Below are 24,857 nucleotides of genomic sequence, written 5' to 3'. Positions count from 1 at the left end.
CCATGTCGACCACTTGTCCTGACAAGGTCAAAGTTTATGCAGGAAAAGGTCCTAAAGAGGCAACAACAATGAGCACGCACACACACACACACACACACACACACACACACACACACACACACACACACACACACACAGAGAGAAAACAGATTCAAAACTAAGAATATATATAGAAACATGTAGAAATCATTGGCTAAAATTAATTATGGAAAATAAAAGAAATTGACGTCGAGTTCTTTACAAACCGATCTGATATTTAGGAGACAAACAAGCATTTAAATGTTTAGTCTACACGATGAATACAAACTTTCTGATTTGTATTTTATCCTAAATTTTATTCTAAAGCAGCCTCTTGGGTATTTTCTCACATTTAATAAAACCTCTGTGATGTCATATTATATCCATATAAACTAGTATTTAGAGTTTGACATAAATTGAATAAACACAGCTGCAGTCACCATGTCATATTTCTTCATGTAAGGATTACAGGCCACAACTATTAGTCCTAAACGATGTTAAGTAAAGATTACAGTGGCACCATGAAGGTTTTAAATAAATGCAACAAACATGATTAAGTCCACATGTGCTCTAAGTCTCATCACAAGTGTTAATGAGAAAGTGTGATTTCGTTAAAGGCGTTTATCATAAACAGGCTTATCCAAAGTTTATGTGGGCTAATCTCTCTCTCTCTCTCTCTCTCTCTCTCTCCCTCCCTCCCTCCCTCTCTCTCCCTGTCTGTGGATATGTCTCTCTCTCTCTAAGAACACCACCAGGCTCCTCCTCTCCATGTTAATGTGACAGTAGCATCTCCAGCTCAGAGACAATCCTCCTCTCATTCAACTATGTGATCTGTTTTTCCCACACTGCTCCTCTCTTCTTCTTCTTCTTCTTCTTCTTCCTCCTCTCATCCCCCTCTCCTCCTCCTCTTCTACCGGGTCAATCAATGCTCGCTCCCCGTTAAGCAGCTGCCGTTCTCCGGGGGAAGTTACTTTAAAACTGTTCACTCTGAAGTTTACTTTTTTTTTTTTTTTAGATATATATTTGTAATTATCGGACATGACCACTATGGCAACCGCGGCTGCTCTGGCTCTGCTCCCCGCGGCTGCGCTCGGGCACCACCCGGCGCCGAGTTCCGTCTCCCCGGCCACCAACTCCCCGCCGCCCGCCGCCACCTCCGCCGCGTCCTCCCCGGCTCCTCCGGTGGCGCACCCGGCGCTGCTGCACCAGTTCCGCGCGGACCTCCTGCTGGCGAACGGCGCCGCGCTCAAGACCTGCGGAGCCCCGGTGTCCGGCGGCGCCAAGCCCGTGTACGCCACCCCGTCGCCCGTGGAGAGCACGCCGCAGAACAACGAGTGCAAACTGGTGGAGGTGAAAGGGGCCAAGCTGGCCTCGTTCACGGTGAAGGACACGGAGCTCATCTGCCTGCCCCAGGCGTTCGACGTGTTCCTCAAGCACCTGGTCGGAGGGCTCCACACCGTCTACACCAAGCTCAAGCGCCTGGACATTTCCCCGGTGGTGTGCAACGTGGAGCAGGTCCGGGTGCTGCGGGGGCTCGGGGCCATCCAGCCCGGGGTGAACCGGTGCAAGCTCATCTCCAGGCAGGACTTCGAGACGCTCTACAGCGACTGCACCAACGCCAGGTGAGTGGGGGGTGATCGGGGGCTTCAGGGCTGCAGGGTCACACAACTTATTGTTAGAATAATGTATATATATATATGTGTGTGAGTGGTGGCAGCAGGTGCAGCAGGTGTAAAACATGTGAATCCCAGATAGGATTTTAAGGGACTTTAACTTTTGCACTTTACTTTCTGTGCATGTGAAATCAATCTGCAGGTCAGGTCAAGTCCCAGGCTTCCTGGATTTGTGTACAAAATAATATGAATACGTCATATTTCTGCACATTCTGATATCTTTCTCTAAATTAAAAGGTAATAATGTTCTCAAGAATTCACATTTAAAGTATACTAGGGTAAATGAAAATTCCACTTGTTTCTGTCTGAAGTATAGATTTGTTTTTCTTTGGAGGTCCAGTTAACTCCCTTTTTTATTTACCACACAACTTGCTACCGGGCCTGTTACTAATCACTGTTTCAAAGGATGATGAATGCTGTGATGATGATGATGATGATGATGATGATGATGAGGATGTTGATGGTGTTGATGATAATGAATTTTAGTAATCCTAATTAAAACACACACACACTTCTAAAGTTTGTCATGTTATCGTGGGCTGAGATCTCTCGCTCTCCCTGACATGAACACACATGCACACAGACTCTCGCTCTCTCACTCACACACACACACACACACACACACACACACACACACACATGCACACATTGAATCTGACACTGTCATTCTGAGAAATTGATTCTTCACAGAAATTAATTAATTTTCATTTGGCCCCAAGCGGCAGCTTAAATCAGGACAAGCTCACTCACTCACTCACTCACTGATCCCTTTGCTCTCCCTCTCTCCTTCTCTCCGCCGGCCTCGCTCTCCCTCCGTCTCTCTCTCTCCTTCCTTAATAACTCGCTGTCTTATCATATCAACACTCTTTAGCCCTGAGCATCAGAACAGAGGAGATGATTAAATGAATTCTCGGTGTTTATGATGCGATTATGTAAATTGGCTGTTTTGCAGAACTCCGATGGTGACCAACTACATGGGTCATCAATCCAATACGCCACAGAGATGTTTGGATAAAGGGGCTAAATTGGATGGGATTTGTGGTTTCCTGGTGCCTCAGTCTGCTGTTGTGGGGACCACATGCTCCTGACAGCATGGGTTTGAATCCAGAGGAGTGTGGATTAGCCTCAGTTTGGGGAATTTATATTGTTTGATAGTTAATCCCCGCTCCTTGGAGCATGAATGATCCAATTTACACCTGCCATTATATGCAGATTGAGGAGGCATCGAGATGTGAGCAGATAGAAACTGATGTAAGCGTGTCTAAACTATTTTTAACCTGTTCTTTTAATGTTTCTTGGGTGTAGGTCAAACCATTCAGGTCCTTTTTAATGTGGCTCTATTTTTATCTGTGAGCTACTTTTTGATTTTAGTACCAGGTGTTAGTTTATTGAGACAAGCTTCGACTTGTTGAGCTCAAAACCACAAACACTCGCACACTGTGACAGAATCAGCTTCCAGCTCCATGTGAGTGGATTAACACCTGCATTAAGCATTTGAGGCCCCTCCAACCAAGACGAAATCCAGACACATCTTCCGGCTGCTCTGGGATTTCTTCCATGTCAGGTGTTAATGGGAACGTTGTTATACAACTTGAAAACCCACAGCCTCCACCATCTCTAATTATCCACACAACACTCAAACAGCCTTTAGTTAATGAGATCTAAAAACATCACTCTTCTGAAGTCTTCAAACGACTTCTGTGATTCTTTGTCTGAAGGCTGCAAATATGCTGTGGTGGCCATTAGTATCATCCTCCTGCATTATGAGTAATTTAAGTAATCCCTCGTGTGGATGGAGCATCATGGGTAAAAAATAAAAAATAAAAGTGGGACTAAAGATGGTTATCGTTAAAAGCGTGAAGGATGGCTGACTAAACCTAAAGGTTCCACGAACGTCTCCAAGAATATGATGTTACGTCTGTGTGACAGTGTCGGGGCTCAGTGAGGTTTTGGTTACTGATTAAGACAGCCATCACTTATTATTTTCCAGTCCAGTACAGTCAGACAGGCCGGAGGAAGAATAACAGCCCTGTCGGATTGTTTAACATGACTAACAGAAACGCTTTACATGGATTCCTGCTGTTTATTCTCTTTGGCTGTTTGTTCATTCATCGGTTCTCTTTTAAGATTAAAATTAAACCTTGTGAGGCAGAGGTTATGAAAATGTCCTCTGTTATCATTGTCTTTCCTTCTCCTCTTTGTCTCACTCTTTCACTCCTGCTGTGCAGAAACACACACACACACACACACACACACACTGTGCGACTTCTGAGGACGTTGCATTGACTTACATTAATTTCCTGGAGAATTACGCTAACCCTAAACCATAACAACTACACGCATTACCCTAATCCCTACCCTAAACTCACTAGCCTGACTAGACCTCTACCCTCTTCCTAAAATTTTATGATTTACGTAACGTCCCCATAATGTGACTGTGAGATTTAGGTCCCTACAACATGACTAATACCTGAGCCACACACACACACACACAAATGCACGAACACACTCACACCCACCCTGACCACTGACTCATCAAACCATGAAGAAGGGCCGACTTCACCCTCAGTCAAAGCCTAGTTATAATTCATGCATAGGTGGCACAAAAAACACACACACTCTCTCTGCTCTCTCTGTCATCTCCCAACACACACACTCAGACACACACAGGCAGACACACAAACACTCATGGTCACGCCTGTGTGTTTGCTGGCTTTGCTGCTAAATGACATTAGTTCCACAGAGAGAACATGGTGTGTAGGAGGCAACCTGATCCTCCGTCCTTTTCTTTCTCCCGCACAAAGGAACAGTTTCATTCTCAGTAAGGAACACACATCAAACAGCTCGCTCAGGTCAAACTGTGTGTATGTGTGTATGTGTGTGTGTGTGTGCATATATTGTACATATATATTATGCATACTTTGTGTGGCATACAGAAATGCCACCCCTCTCATGTTACCTAAAAGCAGTGAAATGTGGCGAGACCAGAGTTCTCGTTACTTATTAACAAAGAATTTGTTAATAACAAGGCATGGGTTCTCCATTTATGTGTGTCAACATCTTTCATACTCAAAGACATGAAAAGTAGCAGAAGATGTGTGTCTCGAAAGCAGTGCTGTTTTTCTAAATTCACCCAAAAAATCTTACTTGCTGTTTGAAATCTGCCATGAAGATAGTTTTGGTTTTGTTTGCTCTTTTCCTGCCTCCAGCCCAATAAACAGGAGGTGAATGGAATTTTGTTCAAATTATGTTTTTAAAATGAAACAAGGGACAAAATATAGTTTCTACAGGACCTATAGTTCTACATTAGACCTACTCCTGATTAAAACGTTTCAGAGAGTCTCTTTCTTGAAGGATAAATGAGATGTTGCTGAAAATGTCAATTCCTAAAAAGTGTGAACACAAACAAAATTAAAGTGGATGTAGAAACAGGTCTCACAACAAGACCTGGGAAAAAAAATAACTTTGTTAAATCAAACTATGATTGATAAATGAAATGAAGTGGCCTGCGGAGTGCAACAAAAGCTCGGCCTCGCAAGCTGGCAGCGGCGAGCCACTGTTTGTGTGTGCGCATGGGAAGGTGGACTCCTCAAAGCTGAGCCCCACTGCCATGCCATAACTCACTGTCAGAGAGAGCAGCGGTACGATGAAGGGGAGGAGGACTGTGTGTGTGTGTGTGTGTGTGTGTGTGTGTGTGTGTGTGTGTGTGTGTGTGTGTGTGTGTGTGTGTGTGTGTGTGTGTGTGTGTGTGTGTGTGTGTGTGTGTGTGTGTGTGTGTGTGTGTGTGTGTGTGTGTCTGTCTGTGTGTTAGGTTGGGGTGGTTAGCTCAACTTTAACCTCCACACTCTTTTGATGTTTTATAGAGAGGAGCATGATGAGATAGAGTGGGCCTCCATGTCTTCAACTATGACAGGTCCTAATGGAGTACATATACACACACACACACACACACACACACACACACACACACACACACACACACACACACACACACACACACACACACACACACACACAGTCTTGACATCGTCTTGACCCTGGAATGTGGGAGAGGAATGTAAGGCGGTATCAGTTTTGGAGATCAGATTCTTGCAATGATCAAACGTGCTGTGTGTGTGTGTGTGTAAGTGTACACGCCTGTGATTGTGTCGTCCTGCCTGCCTCTTTCATGACATCATCACACAGGCCTTTTTCCTAATAACAGCGGCACATAAAGCTTTTTCAGCCGTCGATTTGAGAGGAAGATCACAACATCAATCTTTCCCTGCCTCCTCTAACCAGCGGCATAAGATTTCCAGCGTACGGCGGCGACGATATGATTTATCAAACCGGACCGTGACGGTGAATACAAACCCCGTGTGATAAACACAGATTGAAAGGATGGGAGCTGTAAACCGCCGCTAATATATTCCAAACAAAATCTTGTTTGAGCTAGTTCTCTTTTTCTTTTTTCTCTCTCCCCCTCTCTTCTTCTCCTACACAGATTCACATAAACACACACACACACACACACACACACACACACACACACACACACACACACACACACACACACACACACACACACACAGCTGCTACCTATCAGCACCTCAGTTCCTCCAAGCCAGTAGCTGTTCCACTGTTTTGACTGTAACACTTCCTCCTCTTTCATTACTTTTCTCTTTCCCCCTCCGTGTGTGCGTGTGTGTTAGCGTGGCAGAGAGAGATCTGTCATCTTTGTTATGTTTTGTTTCTGTTCCACCTGTGCTAAGCTCCAGCTGCCATGTTTGCCGTTTCATGTTTCAGGTAACACACACGCACACACACACAGACACACACACACACTAAGTTTGGAGGGCAGAGAACCCTTTTTTTTTTAAACAGTGTGTGTGGTGTGTGTGTGGTCAGAGCGTTGGCATGAGGGAGGACGTCTGGGTGAGATTTTAATTAAAGTTTGAGACAAAGAGGTCATAAGCCATACACCCCCTCCTCTACACAGACACACACACACACACATACACACACACAATTTATACACACACACAATGCACTGTTTTCTCTCTTCCCCCTCCCCTCTCTCATTCCATCCCCTCAGCTTGATGACTTTTCCATGAAAGGCTTTTTCATTAATCCTACCTCAGGGAACCGGTGCTCTCCAACCTCACACACACACACACACACACACACACACACACACACACACACACACACACACGCAAAAAACACACGAGTGCGTGCACGCAGACACACAGAGACACATAGACCTCCCTCTACGGGTCACTTTGATGTATCAACGCACTTGCAGACTAAACACAAAATTAGGTTCCAGTTTTTTACGCCCCCTAAAATGCAACATGTACAAAGGGGCACACACAAAACACACACCCATCAACGCACACATACACAGGCCATTAATTAGTGTGTTCAAATAAACAGTAGTAAGGGAAAGGGAAGCGGCTGCAGTAAAAACCAACCACAGACTTTGGTCTCTGTGATTTTATTTCCCCCCACTGGTGTTTGCCTCTGTGTGTGTGTGTGCCTGATTTTGTGTGTGTGTGTGTGTGTGTGTGTGTGTGTGTGTGTGTGTGTGTGTGTGTGTGTGTGTGTGTGTGTGTGTGTGTGTGTGTGTGTGTGTGTGTGTGTGTGTGTGTTTTCATTTTAGGTGTTCCAACATCAGTTGCACTGGCGCTGTGTTGCTTTACCTTCAAACTTGAGAACTAAAAATAAATTTCCTGCTTTTGTCAAGCACAGTATGCTGCTCTATATGCACTGCAAAAAAAGATTGTGTGTGATGTGAATCCACCCCGGCCTCCGAAAGAACAACACACACTCCCACACATACCCACACACACAGAGTGCCACACACACATTTACAGCTTCGTCCCTCTTGCACATTCCTGCATGTCTTTATGTCATGTTGTGTGTGTCTGAATACGTGTACGTCTACCTGAGTGTGTCTCTGTCGCTGCCGATGTGCTCGTGTGAGTGTGTGAGAGAGAGAGAGAGTGTGTGTGTGTGTGATATCTGATGTCAGCTGTCACATCCCAGTCGGTCTGGGCCCATAATAAGAGACAATAATAACAACTCATTAAAACCGAGGGCAGGAACTGTGGAGCTCATCGGCTCATCAAATTAACCTTTGAACACTTCATACGCACACATACCACACACAACCTCACACTCACTCACTCACACACACACACACACATACAGGTGTGCGCTCTCTCAATCTCTCACACGCTCTCTCTCCTCCACACACACACACATGAGCTACCTGTTTTTTCTTCCACAGTTAGTGACTACACAATCTTTCTCTCTGTCTTTTTGTCTCTCTCCATCTTCCCCCCCTCTCAGCCAGTGGGTGTGTCAACAGGGGATTGGTCCTTTCTGCTGGGTAATTGATGAATTATATGCAATATGCAAATGAGGCGCCATTAATCTCCTGACTGACAGCTTCGTTTATGGGGCCTTAATGACGGCTGGATTAGATTCTAATTAAAATCTGCTCAAAGACACCCCACGCTAGGAAGCTGCTGCCGCCGCTAGTCTATCTCTCCCTCTTTTTTTTTGTTGTTTTCTATCCATTCCCACCTTTTCTCACCCTCTCGGACTCTCCCTCCGTGTGTCTGCTCTCATCTCTTCCTGTGGCTTTACACCTCCTCATCTTCCCCTGCGTCTCCCTTTTCGTGTTTATTGTTCTTTCTGTTTCTCCCGCTCTCTGTCACACCTTCGTGTCCCCGTTCCCCTCCGTCTTTTAATATCACACAGACTCTCCCTTCACAGACACACACACACACACACACACTTGCCCACAGACTCATGTTATCCAATGTAAGGCTGGCATGAAAGGAGATGAGCGGCGCTGCTTGTCATTAAGCCTGATGTGGCCCGTGTCATTTCCCCTGTCAGGACATTCACACCATTTAGTCAGAGCCAAAGTGATGTCTGACAGTTTTTCACGTAACTCCTCCAGGATTGATTGAGCACGCCGGGCTCAATCAAACCATGGGAATCTGCTTGTAGTCACAGGCTTTATTCAGAAAATCTGTGACATGACGGGGAAAGAGGGGATGAATGACCAGACGAGGGAAGGATGGAGGGAGTAGGAGGCCAGCAAACACATTTAATAAGCAAACAAATGAATGAGTAAGCTGAACAGTAATGAGGTGCTTTATTGATGCCATAGGGAAACACCTTTTTTTGCTTGCTCGCATCCACAGGGAGCTGCAGATTTGCTGTACAGCAGCCTTCCTGGAACCGGTCAGGTTTCAGTGTTTTGCTTGTTGACATTTCAGCAGGATCAGAGGTTTACAGACTGACGGACAGTTTCTCTAACCGGGCCACCCATCTCAGGCTCAGCATGAAGAGCCGACTGAGCGAGTGAGTAAAGTATTAAACTGCCTAATGACTAACGTTGGCCCGTGTGTTTTCTGCCTGCAGTTCGAGGCCGGGACGACCGCCCAAGAGGCTGCAGAGTGTGACAGAGGGCGGAACCCACCACATGCTGTCCCACAGTGGTCTGATCCACGCTGGGATCATGCCTCCTGCAGGTGACCACCCAGGCCTCACCACACAGTACATATAGTGCATACGTGTACCTTAGAGACAGTATCACACAACTAACACTGTTGACTACATTCATGTTCATTTTATAAAGTTTTCTGTCAGTTACTGTCAATAATTTGTCTTGGACAGGATATTATACAGATGCGGGGGGGGGGGGGGGGGGGGGGGGGGGGGCGTTACTTTTACTGCAGACCAACATAATGACACATTTTTACCTCATATCATCGGGCAACCTGTGTGTTGATTAATAAAATTAGCATAGATAGTGCTGACACATGAGAAACCAGGCATAACTTGCAAGCTTGGAATTTTTTTCTTGACTTCTAAGTACACAAAGTCCTCTGTAAAGTTGAGCAAGACTAACTTGAAATTTCCAGTTCTCTTTGTGTAAATGACACTTTAACCCATTAATTGTCCCGTTTATAATGAAATTAAGTTTTAGGATAATTACCAATGTACAAAAATGTCCATGAAGGAAACTTTGTGGTGTCCGAATATCTCTGGATCTTTGTGTTATACTCTTAAATTTTATATTTTATATGCCAAAGGCCTTCTTATAACTATAGTGCTGCTTGTTCTTGTCACAAACAGTTGAGTCCCTATTGTGTTGTGTGTGTTGTGTGTGTGTGTGTGTGTGTGTGTGTGTGTGTGTGTGTGTGTGTGTGTGTGTGTGTGTGCCTGTGTTTGTGAGTGTAGCACAGAGAAAGGGAGAAAAGTAATTGTTGGCACCTCACCACTCTCAAAGTTGCCCTTGGCTTTGTGCTCTTCACTGCAACCTGATCTTTTCATTCTCCACCTCAAAAGAAGCCATTTTCTATTAGCCTCCACTTCCTCTCACTGTTCAAAGGTGTTTGAGGGTGTGTGTGCGTGTCCGCGTGTGTATTGTGCGTGTGTGTGAGTGTTCAAGAGCATCTTTCTCAGTGGGAAAAGAGTCTTTTTCCACCAAAGGAGAGGGCACGGCGGCAATGTCAGCGCCACTGATTAGAACTGGCCACATGAGAGGGGGGAAAGAGACAGAGAGAGGGAGGACATTTGAGCGTAAAAGGCAGGGAAAATCTTTGATGTGATCCTCCTTAGTCTCTCTTTCTCGCCCTCACGCACTCGCGCACACACACACGCTACGCGGTGGCTTATGTCCCGCTGTGATGCTGACATTTGAAAAGGTAAAGTAAGGAGAGGCGATGGGAGGAGAACAGGGAAGAGGGCAGGAAGGAGAGGAAGAGGAGATGAGAGGGAAAAAAGGAACAATTTGTTGTGGTTGTCGTGGTCGTATATATGGACGGACAGACAATTCCCCTCATTGTGCAAAGAAGAAGGAAAAAAAAACACTCGGCTGTTCAGTTTGTTCCAAATGTTACGATGTATCCAAGTTCAGGAAATTAAGACTTATGGCTTGTTTGCGTTTCTTCAGTGGTGTTTGCACAGTAGCAGGGTTTGTCCAACCTTTAATAATATTCACCGTGTTTGTCTGTATTAGCGCGAGAGATATTTAATTATCTGTCGAGTTGCTCCGTGGGTCAAACCTCCGTCTGAGGTTCAGGGCGCAAATTAAAATGTGACTCTGCCCTGCTGCTACGTTTTGTCACTCTCCATTTCACATAATCCAGAAGTGCACAACCCCTATTAAAAAGTATCTCCACATTTCTTTCCCCTAATGCTTCTAATTTGTACCGATGAAGACAGACTTTCTGGCTAAAAGGTGGAGCCGCTGCCGCTGAGTGTCGTCCTGTGTGCTGTGGGATGTGATGTCCCTGTGTGGGAGAGATGAATGTCTTGGCTTGTTCCTATCACTGCTGATTCCCTGGCAGACTAAACGGCCGGTGCAGCGGTGCAGTCAGAATGAATGGCCGGCCTCTGTCTTCCCATGACAACCTCCTGCCTACCCATTGCTCTAATCCTCCACCGGGGCCATTGATCTGGCTCTTATTGATTCTTTCTCTTTCTTCCTTTCCTGCTTTTTTCTTTTTCTCTCCTCTCTATATCTGTCTTTCTCTCAGATCTGTCTGCCCTGGCCAAGAAGATCAAGCTGGAGGCGATGGCCAGTTACCACAGTAACCACCAACATGGTGGGCATAACGGCGAGAACGGTGACCACAACCTCGGTGAGTCTCGTCTGTTTGTGCGTCTACACAAACAAACGCGCATGCACAAACACAATGTCACATAATTACGGTCGTATAACATGTTGCTCGGGTTGTTGTCTGTACACATCCGGGATGCCAAGTCAATACAACTTCGAGCAGCTGTGTTTGTGTGCGGCTGCTGGACCAGGCTGATTAAAACCAGGATGTGACATCACCTCTGCTGCACGTGCGTTTCCTCTGAGAGACGAGGAATGAAAAACAAACGACCGCAGCCGTGAATCAGTTCTTCAGACGAAATTAGAAATAGACATCTGGGCAACGTAATCCAAACTATCAAAACACATGGCGCAGATCTATTTGTATATATATTTTATAAATCACCAATCTTTGTGTCGTTTTCCCAATTTCTTTCTAGGTTTTGATAAATTCCTGTAAAAGCAAATATTTCCCTCAGCCTCAATTTGTTTGCACACTTTGGGACTTCAATGAGATTCAGGAAATAGATACTGGTTGGTCATCCGCTCTGCAGACTCAAAATGTTGCCAGTAAATCATTAGCACACATTAGTCATCACATCAGGTTTAAACTTAAACCGGCTCTGTTACTCATGGCATTAGTCTGCTTATATCAAGTTATATGAGATGAGTTTTTACAGGAAAAAAAGAGTTGAGTAAGCCAAGTGTTCCTGTTTACACTTAACAGTTGATTTTCACCTTTTAGAAAACAATCCTTCCAAGGTACTCGGTTCATGTTCAAGTGTAATTTTTTCGTCCTATGTTTTGAAAAGCTGTTCCCTTTACTGCACCGATCCCTGGCTTTGCAGTGAAGTGGAGCGGCAGCGGAGGAGAGAGCGAGCTCACAGGGATGATAGAGAGATGAATAAGATGAGAGGCTGAAGCCAAATCAATAGTCTTCTCTCTAATTCACTATCCTGAATGCAAACGACAAACGCTGGACAATCGATGGCGGAACGGACACACGCACGCTCACGCACGCCACGCTCCAAACACCAGTCACACACACACACACGCACACACACGCACACACAAACAAATCGGACGCACCTCCCCCTCTGTTATCGACAGGTTAAAGCGACATCAGTGTGTTTAGACAGATGACAGGGCTTATGGAGGTCTGTGTGGAATACACTATCAACCTGGGATACACTTAACATGTGGAGCGTACTGCGAGGCTTTAGGGCAGAAATGAAAAAGAAGAAACCGTCCTTGTGTTTCTCCGAAATTACAAGGAGACGAAAGTCGAGTCACCACGTGTGTGTGTGTGTGGTGCATTTTTCTCCGTGCCCGCTTCCAGTCTTAAAGCATTGTTTACCATTGTATACACTCGGTTACGACTGCCAGCATCTGTGCACAGTTTGGTGGCATGGTTACCACCAGCCATTATAAACCTGTAAAGCTTAATCACTGTTAATGATAGAGTCAAGTGGAAACACACACACACACACACACACATGAGCACCGTGTGTTTTTTCCATACTGCCACCCACGGCCTTATGGGAAGGATAGACCCCTACCAGATCTTTTAACCACTACAAAGGCCGGTCTCTGATTACACACACGCACACACTCACAAATGCTGAGTGTGACACCTTATGGGCCGAGGGAAGAGCAGGGGAGCAGCCATTTCTGCATTTAACAAGATCTTCTGGGAAATTTACAGTAACTGTTTGTTTACAGTAATGGTTTGTTTGGATAAACATAAGAGAGGCACTTTGACTTTTGATGTTTTTTAATGAAACATAAGAGAGAGTGATGGGAGGGCACAGGGAGCGGAGGGGAGAGGAAGAGAAAAAAACAGAATTAAGAAGGAGAGGGAGGGTGAATGAAAATGAAATTATGAGGGTGGGGGATGGGGGGGTGACAAAAGTGGAGTGTTGGTTTCTAACCAAGGTTTAATATTTGGCTGCTGGTTGATTGTCGGAGCATCTGGTTATTTAGCTCCATTCAGACAGATCTTTTGTTTGGATTGGTTTCTGCTCTGGGCAAGTGAGAGACTAATCTGCCAAATGCACAAAGCACTGCACATATGTCCGGCGAGCCCGACTCGTAAAGTCAACGCCTCACTCTTTATTTCTGACTTCGCCTCTTTCTTTCCCTCTTCTTTCTCTCTTTTCTCTCCTTTCCCTCCTTTATTTGTTCCATTTCATCTCTCCTCTTTGGATCGGCCTCTTTTCTTTTTTGTTTCCATGCACTCCTTCCATTATTTGTGACAATTGTGCGGAATAGAGTCCAAGATTTTTTCCTTTGTGTTTATAATTACCCAGCGTGCATTGCTGGCCCGGCACCAGGACTGCCATCAGCTTCTTTTGTTCCACTTCCTCCCTGTGTTTCTTTTGTTTTTGTTTTTCCTTTTATTAAATGATAAATATTTATGTCATTTTCTGCCCCCCCCCCCCCCCCACCCCCCCACCCCCCCAACAGGATTGTTTGCTTCATGAATAGAGGGACTGCAACTACCCACTAGGGTGTACTTGAGAGGAAGGATTTGCTTTAAAGATAGTGGGTATTTGTCTTAAAGACAGGAGACCCTACAACAGATTGGCCCGAGATAATAAAGAGTTTGATTTGAATCGCTGAAAACAAGTCGGATTATCAATAAGAACAGAGTTGAAAGAAATTGTTTTCTTAACTTGGCTTAGTTTGACTTTGTGTTTTTTAGCAGAATTCATGAAAAGCCTTCACAACAGCAACTCTGTGTTATGTTAAAGAGCAGGACAAGGGTTTTTTTTCAATCATGTCTTCTTCCACTTTACTGCCTTTTCATCATCTCTCCTCCTGCACGCGTCCTTTTTCCACTCTCTCCATCTCTTCACCCTCAACATGCGCACACACACACATATCATCAAGTCGCGCTGTAGAGGCAGAGCAGTCATCCAGGTAATACTGACATCACAGATGAATGATACCAGCGTCCAGTTTCAGTCGTGTCATCAGAGAAGCTGAGGCACTGTGGGCTTTTAGTTCAGTACACACCACAGGGCTGAGCAGGGAGAGGCCTGATGGATAAATACAACTGAAGCAAGGAAACAAAAAGAAAGAAGACAGAGACTTATTTCACGTTGGGTGCACGGATACCGCAGCTTTCATGGCGTTTAAACAGAGCTTCTGTTTCTTATGACAAACAATAGCCTCTACTGTACTTTACTGTCCTTCAGTTCCTTATCTGTAGTTTTACTGTATTTTTATTCTATTCTTTCCCCCAGTTCTGGATCAGTTGCCCTTCATGATGATGTCACATCCTCTGATCCCTGCCAGCCTGGCGCCGGCCTCCGTTTCCATGGCGATGGGCCAGATGAACCGATTGAGCACACTGGCCAGCATGGCCAACGTGGCACATCTTCATGCCAACCACCATGCCAGGGCTCCCACCTCTGTCATTAAGGTGAACCCTGTGGACCATCAGCCCGGGTGGATCTCACCACCAGCTTGTTAGCGTCTGAGTCATGTGACACACGGGAATTGTAAATCCAATCAGAGTTTTAGTTACATAGAAGTGTTATTTCAAAACAAATGTATTACGAAAAAACTAAATACATGACTAAATGCAATAAACTCCAATTTGCTTTTAATATCTAAAGTAATTTTAAAAGTCCCTTTAATTTCAAGATTAATAATCTAATTGTTTATCTCAGAATTTAGAATCGAATTTCTGTTTCTCTTACAACCATAGTTGGTCTGAAAACCACAAATTGTCCACTGGTGGTCGTCTAAGTTCTGGATCACTACCAGAATATCCTCATTTGTTCCTTGGCTTAGGGCCAGTCCCATATCTATTTTTAAACTTTTTAAAATATTCTCCCTGCAGACAGAAACTGTGACCTTTATAGCCGAGTTGGTCTCTTTGCTCAAAAACTGCATCACTGGTTTCACTCTTAAGTAAAAGAGGTTTGGACGGATTATATTTCCTGTTGCAGACGTCACTCCTCACAATCTACTTTATCACATCGTGTCCTCATCAGTGGCAGGAAGTCATTTTAACGATGCAGACCATTGTTTTTCAAACACTGGGCTTGGTCCAGAGATAGTTAAAGAGTGTTATTGAAACGCAACACCACATTTTTATGTGAGAACCAAACAATACCATATTACCTTTCCAGGCCCTTACGTGTCCCAAAGAACATGATTGTGCCTTAGATATGTGGAGCCGACTGTATTCAGCCAAAAAAGCAGCTATTACATTTTATCAGAACTGAGATAAGGCCAGAAACTTGTTCAGCATGTGCTTTACTGTATTTTTACAGGAAGAGAAACAGAAAAGGATAACATAACTAAAGAATCCATCCATTAGCTAAACCTTTTGACCTTCTGAGAGCTAACCACCTGGGGTTGGAGTCAATGATAGCTGGGTAAAGGTTAAGATACTCCCTGGACACATCTCCAGTCCATCACACGTCTGAAACATCGGTAAAGGTTCCTATCTGAGTAAAATGATTCATGGGAATTTTTGAAACGACATGTAGACATAGGCTCAGTGTCAGTTGGATTTTAAGTTTATTTCTACTGGAACATAACACGGAAGTAAAATTTTCACTCTGTAATAATTTTTTGTTTTGTTTTGCAGGAACGAGTGCGTGACAGCCCCTCGCCTTCTCCCTCACTGGAGGAAGCCCAGATGTCGTCCAATCACAGCAGCAGTGTGTCGAGTTCCCCGTCTCACATAGAACGTATCGCAGAAACCACACGTACGTACTCACCTGTGTCATCTACGCTCTGCGAGGTAGTGTCCTCGCAAAAATTGAGGGAGTATTTAACCGTAATGACACCTGTGAGGACTTTATGGCCTTTTTGACTTTTAATATCTCCTCTGCAGACTCGCACCATGACGGCCTGTCATCAAGTCACAGTGTGTTAGGACACTCTCCTGGTGTGGTGCAGGGATCCAGAGAGACAGATGTGACTCCGGTGGAATACAGCAAGGAGAGCAAGAGGAGCCACACCGACAGAGGTGAGATACATTATTATGTTTGTGTAACTTCAGTCAGCTTTGATATTCGTATTTACTGTTTAAGAAAACAACATTTCAATGAACCTTTTCTTGTTTTTACATGTGTTTAGTCTCATTTTAAATGTGCATTACATTACATTAGAGATTTATCGAATGACGGCATCGATTTGACTCCAAAGGTCAAGTTCTTGTTTCTTTATTGGGAATTTCTGGAGTCTGCGGTCATTAATCATTTAAAGATTAGTAATGATTATTTCTCTGGTAAATCAATTGCCTTTGAGCAGTTTGTCAATACAATACAACGAGCATTCAGTTTCCCTCCAGTCCATCGATCCGTGTCATCATTCCCACTGTGGATTTGAACACTTGTGGCAACCGTGTGACTAGTTTATTTAGCCCTTTATTTACAAGCGGGAGGGTTTCTAACAGTTTCAACAAGAGCGAAATGTCTCACTAACAGGTCGATAAAGATTCACCGTCGCGCCCCTTCTCTCCTCCTCCTCTCCTCTTCGCCGCTGGTGGCCCCCCTGGCGCCCCGCGGAGAGCAAAGACAAATAATTCTGCAAAACAGGGCTCCATTAGACCAGGAAGCGGTGTTACATTAGCGAGCCATTTGCCGGGCCGCGGCCTAACGAGCCAGGCGGCCTCCCGTGCTCTCAGCTGGACCTCATCTGCATAACGACTGCCTCCCTGTCGTTAGGGCCCCGCGTTGCCACGGCACTGCAACGTCAGTTGTTTGGTTCTCTCTGTCAGGGAGGTTTGCATTAGCTTAATGAGGACTGCTCAAGGACAAACAGTCAGCAGAAATCTCCAGCGAGAGGGAGAGGGAGCGGGAGAGGAACCGAGAGTTTGTATGTGTGTGCACGCGCCTGTGTAAATGTATTCTAATACTGAATCACATTATTCAGTAATCGAATCTAAAAATCACAAAGGCCTCCCAGGTAAGGTTTCAGATGCTGTCAGGTATCTGTGAACGTATTGATAAAACAGTGATGGCACCTACAACGTGAATGCCATGCGTCACACATCACATTTATGCAATTGATTTTCAATTGATTTTCCGGCATGCAAATGAAACACATGTACATTTGCCGGATTGCAGGCTTTTGTATTTGACCTAGAACATCACAGGACAGGTTTATCATGGATTGAACAGAGTTTCAAAGAGCACTCCAGCGCTGTCATTCTGTCAATCCATTGTATGATAATCTCTGAGTGTGTGTGCATGCAAGGCGGTTTTGGCTGTGTGTGCTGTTTCGGTGGTCTTTGAACAACGTATCCATGCAGCAGAGATCAGAGGCCATCCCTGACACCTCACTCCCATTAACCAAACATCAGCAGAATTTTATTCTCTCTCTGTCTCTCTCTCCTTCCCTCCCTCCCATTCTCTTCCGCTGACTGGCAGTCTTCACGTGGTGAAGTTCATTAGCCCTGGGGACGGGTGGGAGAGGGATAAGAGAGGGGGGGAAAAGAGAGATGAAGTTGGGAGAAAAGAGAAAAACAGACAGTGACCTTGGTTACGGAGATGGGTAAATGATCAAACGAGCTGGCAGTTGTGTGTATGTGTGTGTATTTATGCCAAACGTGTGTGTGTGTGAGTGTGAGGTAAAGTAGGCGTAAAACAGTAACTCAATAAAGGATCAGTCACATCCAAGGAGCCTGGGGAGCCCACGCTGCTGACTGCGCACTTCAGCGCCTATGAATGTGTGTGTGTCTGTATGTGAGCCACAGGAGTGTAGTTGGATGCCCTCCGCTGAGCTCGCCAGCACCTGCTAATTACCTTTCTCTACAGAGCAATGCTTTTAGCAAGAAAGAGGGAGAATGGAGGAGAGGCGGGGGGGTGTGGGGGGTATTGCTTCTCATCTGTGAAACACCTTGAATGTGACAGTTGCCAAGACGTGTGGCCGAGGCGGAGAAGGGGAGGTGGGTGGATTTGGAGCAGAAGATGCTGTGGTCAGCTAAGTGGAGAAAACACTGTCATTTGTCACAGACAGAGAAAAGTGCCAGATCTCACATCGCACGTTCACACTCGTCTCTGCTCCAATAAGCCCCGGACTCCCAGGACGTCTCCGTCCTCAGTGGCTCGGATGACAGTACACGTATAGAGCGAGCAACAGACTGATGTAGGGGGGAAAAAATGTGGAAAAAACCGGCCAATCGTCAAGTCCCTCGCTGTCACGAAATGGGAACAGGCAGTTCTCAGGTTTACAAACAGATGGTCATCCATAATGCAGCTTCTTAGCTGTTTTATGTGAGATGTCAAGCTGTGATGAATTATCAATAGGCAGTGTGCCATCTAATAAAGGGTAACCACATTTTCAGAACCCCAAACCAGGACTTCTCTGTATATGTACATGCACTTGCACACACAGTAATTAGTGTAAACACCTATTTGATTTTGGGCTTGATATGTTTACAAGAAATTAAGTAAATGCTGTGAATTATAGAAATTTGCATTTAACCTTGATTAACATATTGTTGCATATTATTGTGTTAGCCTTTCTGACTAGACATCAAACTGTCTCCATGCCCTCCAGATAACAGCTCCATGGCCACTCCGACAACAAGGGAGAGCTGTGATAGACAAGTCTACCAGAAACCCCCATCAGGCAGGGAGGGCTGCGAGAGGGTATCTTACCCTGCAGGACAGAAGCTCCCAGCAGGTCTCCACCACGCTCCCTTCATCTTCCCCGAAGGCCTGTCCTCCATAGAGACCCTGCTCACGAACATCCAGGTGAGGCTCTGCCGGGGCTTTATTATTATCGTTATTATACTCCGAGATGAATAGAGAGGGAGATGAGCCACTCTTTGGGATTTCCTGAAATGATAAATAGCAGACAAGGCAGACATTTAAGAAACGCAGTAATTGGAATGGGCGTGTGCTGACCTGCTTCTCAGATTTTACACGTCTTTGTTATGGCAGAGTCACAATGAATGCGCTCGCCGGTTCGGTTTACATAGGAAAAAAACCCACATGTTGTTAACCTCATTTGATCCTGATGTGATATCAGCTCCGTCTTTAACGTGGAGTTAAGAGATCAGTGTTGATTTCATTCAGAAAAGTCCTTCTTTCCTGCTAATTACACAAGTTCACTGTGATCTTTGTATTTTTACAGCGAGCTGGTTTACATCCTCTTTGCTTGAAACAACTGCAGCTCATTTTTAATCTACTTTAATCCTGAAAGTTTAAAAACACATTAAAAAGAGTAAATATTTACTCGAGATCAGGTGATTACTCTCTGGTGCATTTTTAGATGCTTGCGGCTTTAGTCTTCTGGCTTTTGTCCGGTGTGTAACCTGTTGATGTGTGCCTGTGTGTCTCCAAGCAGGGTCTGCTGAGGGTTGCCATAGAAAACGCCCGGGCGCAGGAGAAGCAGGACCAGCTGGAGAGGACGGAGCTGAAGCTGGAGCTGGTCCGAGAGCGGGAGCTCAGAGAGACTCTGGAGCGGCAGCTTAGCATCGAACAGAAAAACAGAGGTAGCATCCGACACAGTATCTGTTGATTTTCCCATGGAGATTATTCTAATTTGCAGATTTTTACATTTTAACACTGGAAATTCTGCTGCACAGCAAAAACAGTTTGGTCTAATCCACTTCTAAGCTGACAGGACGTCCAGTAACTTGAAAATCAGATCAGGAAGAGCGGACACCTACTGTATATTAGCGCCTTAAAGCATCTGCAGAGGTGAATTAGACTGAGGTTGGCGGTATACTACAAAGTAAATCAGGTTTGGCGTGTTGCTTTCAAATACGGCACAGTGAGAGCAAATGCCAGTCAAAGGTTGTTTCCTTGATAAGGTCACACGGGATGGAGACGTTGGCAGAAGGTGCCAATGAAAATTGGTCACATGATGCTGGTGACCTGTTGCATGTGCGGGAAAAGCTTTCAATCGTTTTTTGACAAAACCTGTCAACCAGCCTCTGTGAATGCAATTCGATTTCATGTCAAATATATATGATGACACTTAATGACTATTGATATCTCATCAAAACCCCAGCAACACATTGTATGAACAAAAAGTCCCTCAGAGCTCTTAATGTAATGATGCAGGAAAGTCAGGGCGACAAAAACACAACAACAGAAATGACGTTATGTATTGAAATATTATAAAAGCAACAACGTCCTTTGTCATCTGTCCTTCATCTTCTTCCTCTTCTCTATTTAGTTCTGATCCAGAAGCGCCTGAAGAAGGAAAAGAGAAGTAAGAGGAGGCTACAGGAAGCTTTGGAGGAGGAGGTCAAACTCCGAGATCAGGCCGAGCACAGCCTCCTGCACACTGCCAACACACACACAGGTACCTTTTTTTTTTTTTTTTACTTATGTATTATATTTCTGTTGTGACTCCGTTTTTATTGCCAGTTCCTCATTTTCATATTAAATGTCACCAAGCCGTCAGTGCAACATAGCCCCGACTGTTCATTAGCCTCTAATTAAGTGTCCTTATTAATTAATGACCAAACTACAGGCCATCAATCATCGGCAGCGCCTCCTCACACAGAACCCGTGACCCAGGACGTGGATGGGAGCAACCACGACGACAACAGGCTGGACACCAAGGCAACAGTACAAGGTACAGGTGTGCAAATAACAGGCCGCCTCCTCAGTTTGAGTAAAAACTGCTGCCACTGCTGAATCACGGAAACTTACATAAAAATTAGGACAAACAACCCTATTATAGAGATAGGAAAAATTCATAATTTATTTGCCACCTAAGAACAGAAAATATTCTGAAAGTGTAACAGGACCATATTGAAGATAGAAAAAATTCTGAGATTTTCAGAGTAAAGTATATATTATGAAATAATAAATAAAATAAAAAATTTGGAAATATGCATCAGGGAGAAAATGTGTTCGCCAGAGTTTCCTTTGAATATCATGCGGATGTCAAAGTCGACCACTACTTAACTTTCCTCCTCCACAAAAAAGTCTGTGATTCTTTCTCTGTAGAATTACCACTTTGTTCTTGAAATGTCAAGACATTTTTCCTTTTTTGGCCTATTACATAAAAATATAAATGTTCATATTAAGTAAAAACATAAAAGTCTTTTAAGCTGCTCAAGTGATCTTTTGAGTTTGAGTCTAGCTCTTAAAAATAAAGTATGACTCATTTTTTAAAACACAAAGGTATGTGTGTATCAGTATTTCTAAAGGCACTGCACCAGGTTTGTGGTGAATTAACAGTCGTACCTTCACATGACTTGTCCTGCTTGGTAAATTATTCAGTTTCATTGAAAGAATTATGAAATAAACGCTGATATACCTGCTGGTGGGGATTTATTCTGCTCCTGTCAACTGAGCCCGGACAACAGATTTCATTATTTCACCTCCTCTCTGCTTTTGATGCTTAACTGACCAGTCTACTGGAAGGGTTTTCAAAGATTTCACACAGAGACCGCTCCTGACAAATTGAACAAAATTAAATGAAGCGTGAGGCAGTTCATCTGGACTACCATTTTAATGGAGTCGGACGTTTTAATATATTTATATTTGCCGACGTTATTGTCCTCGCAGGGATAGATTAATAATAATTTCTCACGTGTAACATCTTAAACAGACAGGAAAAAAAAAAAAGGGCTGTGATCTCTGGACCCCGACCTCATCAGGAGAGTGCGCCGCTCGAGCCCACCTCTGCTCCACGCCGTGCCAGGACCGCCGCACGAGCCGGCGTGCTTGTTCAAAGGCAGTTTTTAATTGAATGTCAGTGAAGCAAGAAGAAAACTGGCCACTAATTAACGGCTGTCTTAATTGTCCTCGTGACGAGTTTGTTTGGACATCATTTGCATAATTAACACCCAGTAATAAATCATTTAAAGGGGAATTGTCTGTCAGACAGCGAGGCAGGATGTGGTCTCTTTGTGCCAGGAAGTTTTTATCACAAAAAACAGGGATCAGGGGCCCAAACATTTTCAACTCACACTTTACTAAATTATGATCTTTTATTAAGGCTGAGGCTTTATAGGGTCTTATTCAATAATTATATGAATAATTAATTGTACACTGCATTTTACATCCTGTTGTTTCAGTGACTGGAAAATCAAACTGTCTGAGTTGTACCTTCGTCAATGAGGTTGTGTTTTCGTCTGCGTTTGTTGTTACCAGGATTACGCAAAAACTACGGGTCAATGGACGTGGTATGGATCAGGAAAGATCCCATTTCATTTTGATGTGGGTCTAGATCAGGGGGCGGGTCCAGGATTTTGAAGAAGCTTGAAGAAAAAATTCTCACAATTTTATGGGACCTATATTTATGAGAATGTGAAATTTGGTGCAGATCCAAATAAAATAAAAATCCAGATCTAGTGAATTTAAATGCGGTTTCATAAGTTTAAATGTTAAGAATTTAAATTGTGCTTAACTAATCTGTATTTTTTTGTGGATTTCAGAGGGCAGAGTGTTCCTGCAGACCACTGGGATGTACTGAAGCTGGGATGGATGGATGGATGGACGGATGGATGGATGAAAGAATGGATGGATGAAAGAATGGATGGATGAATGGATGGATGGATGGATGGAAGTGCGACGAAGATTCCTCCTTCATGAGACCTACAATCGACAGGCATGCTCAGTGGCATCTGAGATCCACGTCTCCACGTTGACTCCCCGACATTTCAACGGTGACATTTGAACTTTCCCATTGTTCTCTCGTTTTAATTTATTGCAGTTATCACCAAATCTTGGCCGTAGTGGGAACAGTACTTTATTCTGATGATGTGTTTCACTGTGTTTCTTTCAATCGAGGTTTTTAGATCCTAGATGAAGACGACCATAGTTGTTTTTTTGTCAGTGCTGTTTATCTGGACACAAGTGCTGGACGAGTATTACTTGTAACAGAGTCGTGTACATATATAGTCATCATCTTTGTTATTATTATCATCAAAAAAAGACATAATGGCATGGTGTACAGTCAGTTAATGACTTGTATTGTGTATGTTATGCAGTAGTGCAGTTTGACAATACAAACAATACAAATCCTTTTTATTAAATTGTGTTACTGCTTCTTTCTTTTTTCCCCCCCTCAATGTTTCATTAATTTAATTGTTTTCATGTGAATCTTTATCTTTATTGATTTCTCTGAACTACACCGCACCACTGGACCCTGTGGAATGTGGCTTTATAGTTTGATTTATTTATCCTTTCTGTGGCAACAAAAAAAAAAAAATAGTTCTGCATCCTGTGATACAGTGAACCCTTGAGATTTGTGTCGTGCGTACGGAGGAGGGGGAGCTCCGTGTGCTTGCATGTCTATACATATATGAGGGAGTGTGTGTGTGGGGGGGGTGGGATTGATTCTTGCTCCATCCCAAAAAACATGCACGTAGGTATTGACGGACGGACAGGAAGGTGCTGAGCAGGGTCACGTGTAAACTGTCCTTTAGTGAAACACGTTGACGATGCAACACAGCTCCGTGGCTGCTCTTGTTTTCTTATTGTGTTTCCCCCACAGGATAGAGAGGAGTGTAAAACTTTAAAAGCAAAAACTTGTGTCGGTAATAATTCACTTTTATGGTTAATTTGCAGGGAGATAAGAAAGACACAAAGAAGATATTGTTATTTTCTATTAAATATTAGTATTGCAGGAGATTAAACTTTATCTAATTCAATGAATGAATAATATCTACTGGCACCTTTAGGATTAAATCACTGTAAATGTCTGGAAACAAATCAATTGTGGCTCAACTTAAATCTGTTAACTTTTTTCACATATAAGATATTTGAAAGCATCAAAACTGAAATGAGGAGCAAACAGATTGTGTAGCTGCAGACATGCGACACCACACCAAGTGCTCCTCAACAAATGCAGAGGGCAAAAGGATGAATATGTAATAAATGATGTGCGAGGGTCAATGATTAAAATGCCGGTGAACATATCTAAAGCAGATAATTTCCCCTAAGACAGAAGGTGGATGCTCAGGATGCTCAGTGGAAAGCAAAATTAAGTTTTCTTAAGTCGTAAATAATCTGTTTCGCATTGTTCTGAATCCCTTTGTTGTGCCAAAAGAAAAAAGAGAAAATCTCGGCCAGATTTCTGCTCGTTCTACCCTGTCTCAATGTGCAGAGTGCCATTTCCTGGACATAGGCAGATAAGCTGTGTTGCAGGACTAAAACAATACCTCTGTTACAAGCAATTCTTCCTGAACACAGAGCGGCTGACAAGTGAATAGCAATGATTCACATAAATGAACGTGTGAATGAGTCATCAGCTTTTTGACCACCTCAGAGGCCGTCTTGACTAAAAAGGTTTGTGACTTCATTCAGCAGCGCTCGACTCTTTCACGCTCCCTTGTCTCTCTGTCTCTCTCCCACACACACACAGACACACAAATGCCCGAACACACACATATGGACACACATCCCTTACAATTCACCGAGTGGCATTGTCCTGCTGAGAGATGTGTAATGGAAAAGATAAATGGAGGATAAAGCTAAGGTGACAGGGCCGAGCATGCATGTATGTGTATTTGCATGTGTGTGTGCGCGTGTGTCTGTGTGTGTCCGCATGTGTGCACTGCACAACAGACCAGCAAACCATCTGCTCATCTCCTCTTAATGAACAAAGCAAACAGCAGGAGT

General features: G+C 44.0%; 1 protein-coding gene across 4 annotated transcripts; it reads left to right on the top strand.

Moving 5' to 3' along the window:
- Positions 1-769: 769 nt before the first annotated feature.
- On the top strand, positions 770-23,288 carry dachc (dachshund c). 4 transcript variants are annotated; one of them, XM_034609030.1, is made up of 11 exons: positions 770-1,640; positions 9,111-9,220; positions 11,234-11,338; positions 14,544-14,722; positions 15,902-16,022; positions 16,151-16,285; positions 18,796-19,019; positions 19,615-19,762; positions 20,452-20,580; positions 20,752-20,856; positions 22,670-23,288. In XM_034609030.1, the coding sequence occupies exons 1-11, from the start codon at positions 1,057-1,059 to the stop codon at positions 22,705-22,707; spliced, it is 1,878 nt and encodes a 625-aa protein (XP_034464921.1). In that variant the 5' UTR covers positions 770-1,056; the 3' UTR covers positions 22,708-23,288. The 4 variants fall into 4 exon arrangements, with proteins under 4 accessions (XP_034464921.1, XP_034464920.1, XP_034464923.1 ...); XM_034609029.1 differs by having other exon boundaries at positions 19,612-19,762; XM_034609032.1 differs by having other exon boundaries at positions 783-1,640; positions 18,823-19,019.
- The last annotated feature ends 1,569 nt before the right edge of the window (positions 23,289-24,857 follow it).

This window comes from Hippoglossus hippoglossus, chromosome 15 (genome assembly GCF_009819705.1).
Source record: "Hippoglossus hippoglossus isolate fHipHip1 chromosome 15, fHipHip1.pri, whole genome shotgun sequence".
Taxonomy (NCBI): domain Eukaryota; kingdom Metazoa; phylum Chordata; class Actinopteri; order Pleuronectiformes; family Pleuronectidae; genus Hippoglossus; species Hippoglossus hippoglossus.
This window is presented reverse-complemented; position numbering and strand designations above follow the sequence as displayed.

Bases quoted from the DNA above. Each gene is read 5' to 3' on its own strand.
- dachc (XM_034609029.1), top strand. From the start codon at position 1,057: ATGACCACTATGGCAACCGCGGCTGCTCTGGCTCTGCTCCCCGCGGCT. The intron at 16,286-18,795 runs GTGAGATACATT...CTTTCTGACTAG, and splicing joins GAGGAGCCACACCGACAGAG to ACATCAAACTGTCTCCATGC. The intron at 20,581-20,751 runs GTACCTTTTTTT...ACCAAACTACAG, and splicing joins CACTGCCAACACACACACAG to GCCATCAATCATCGGCAGCG.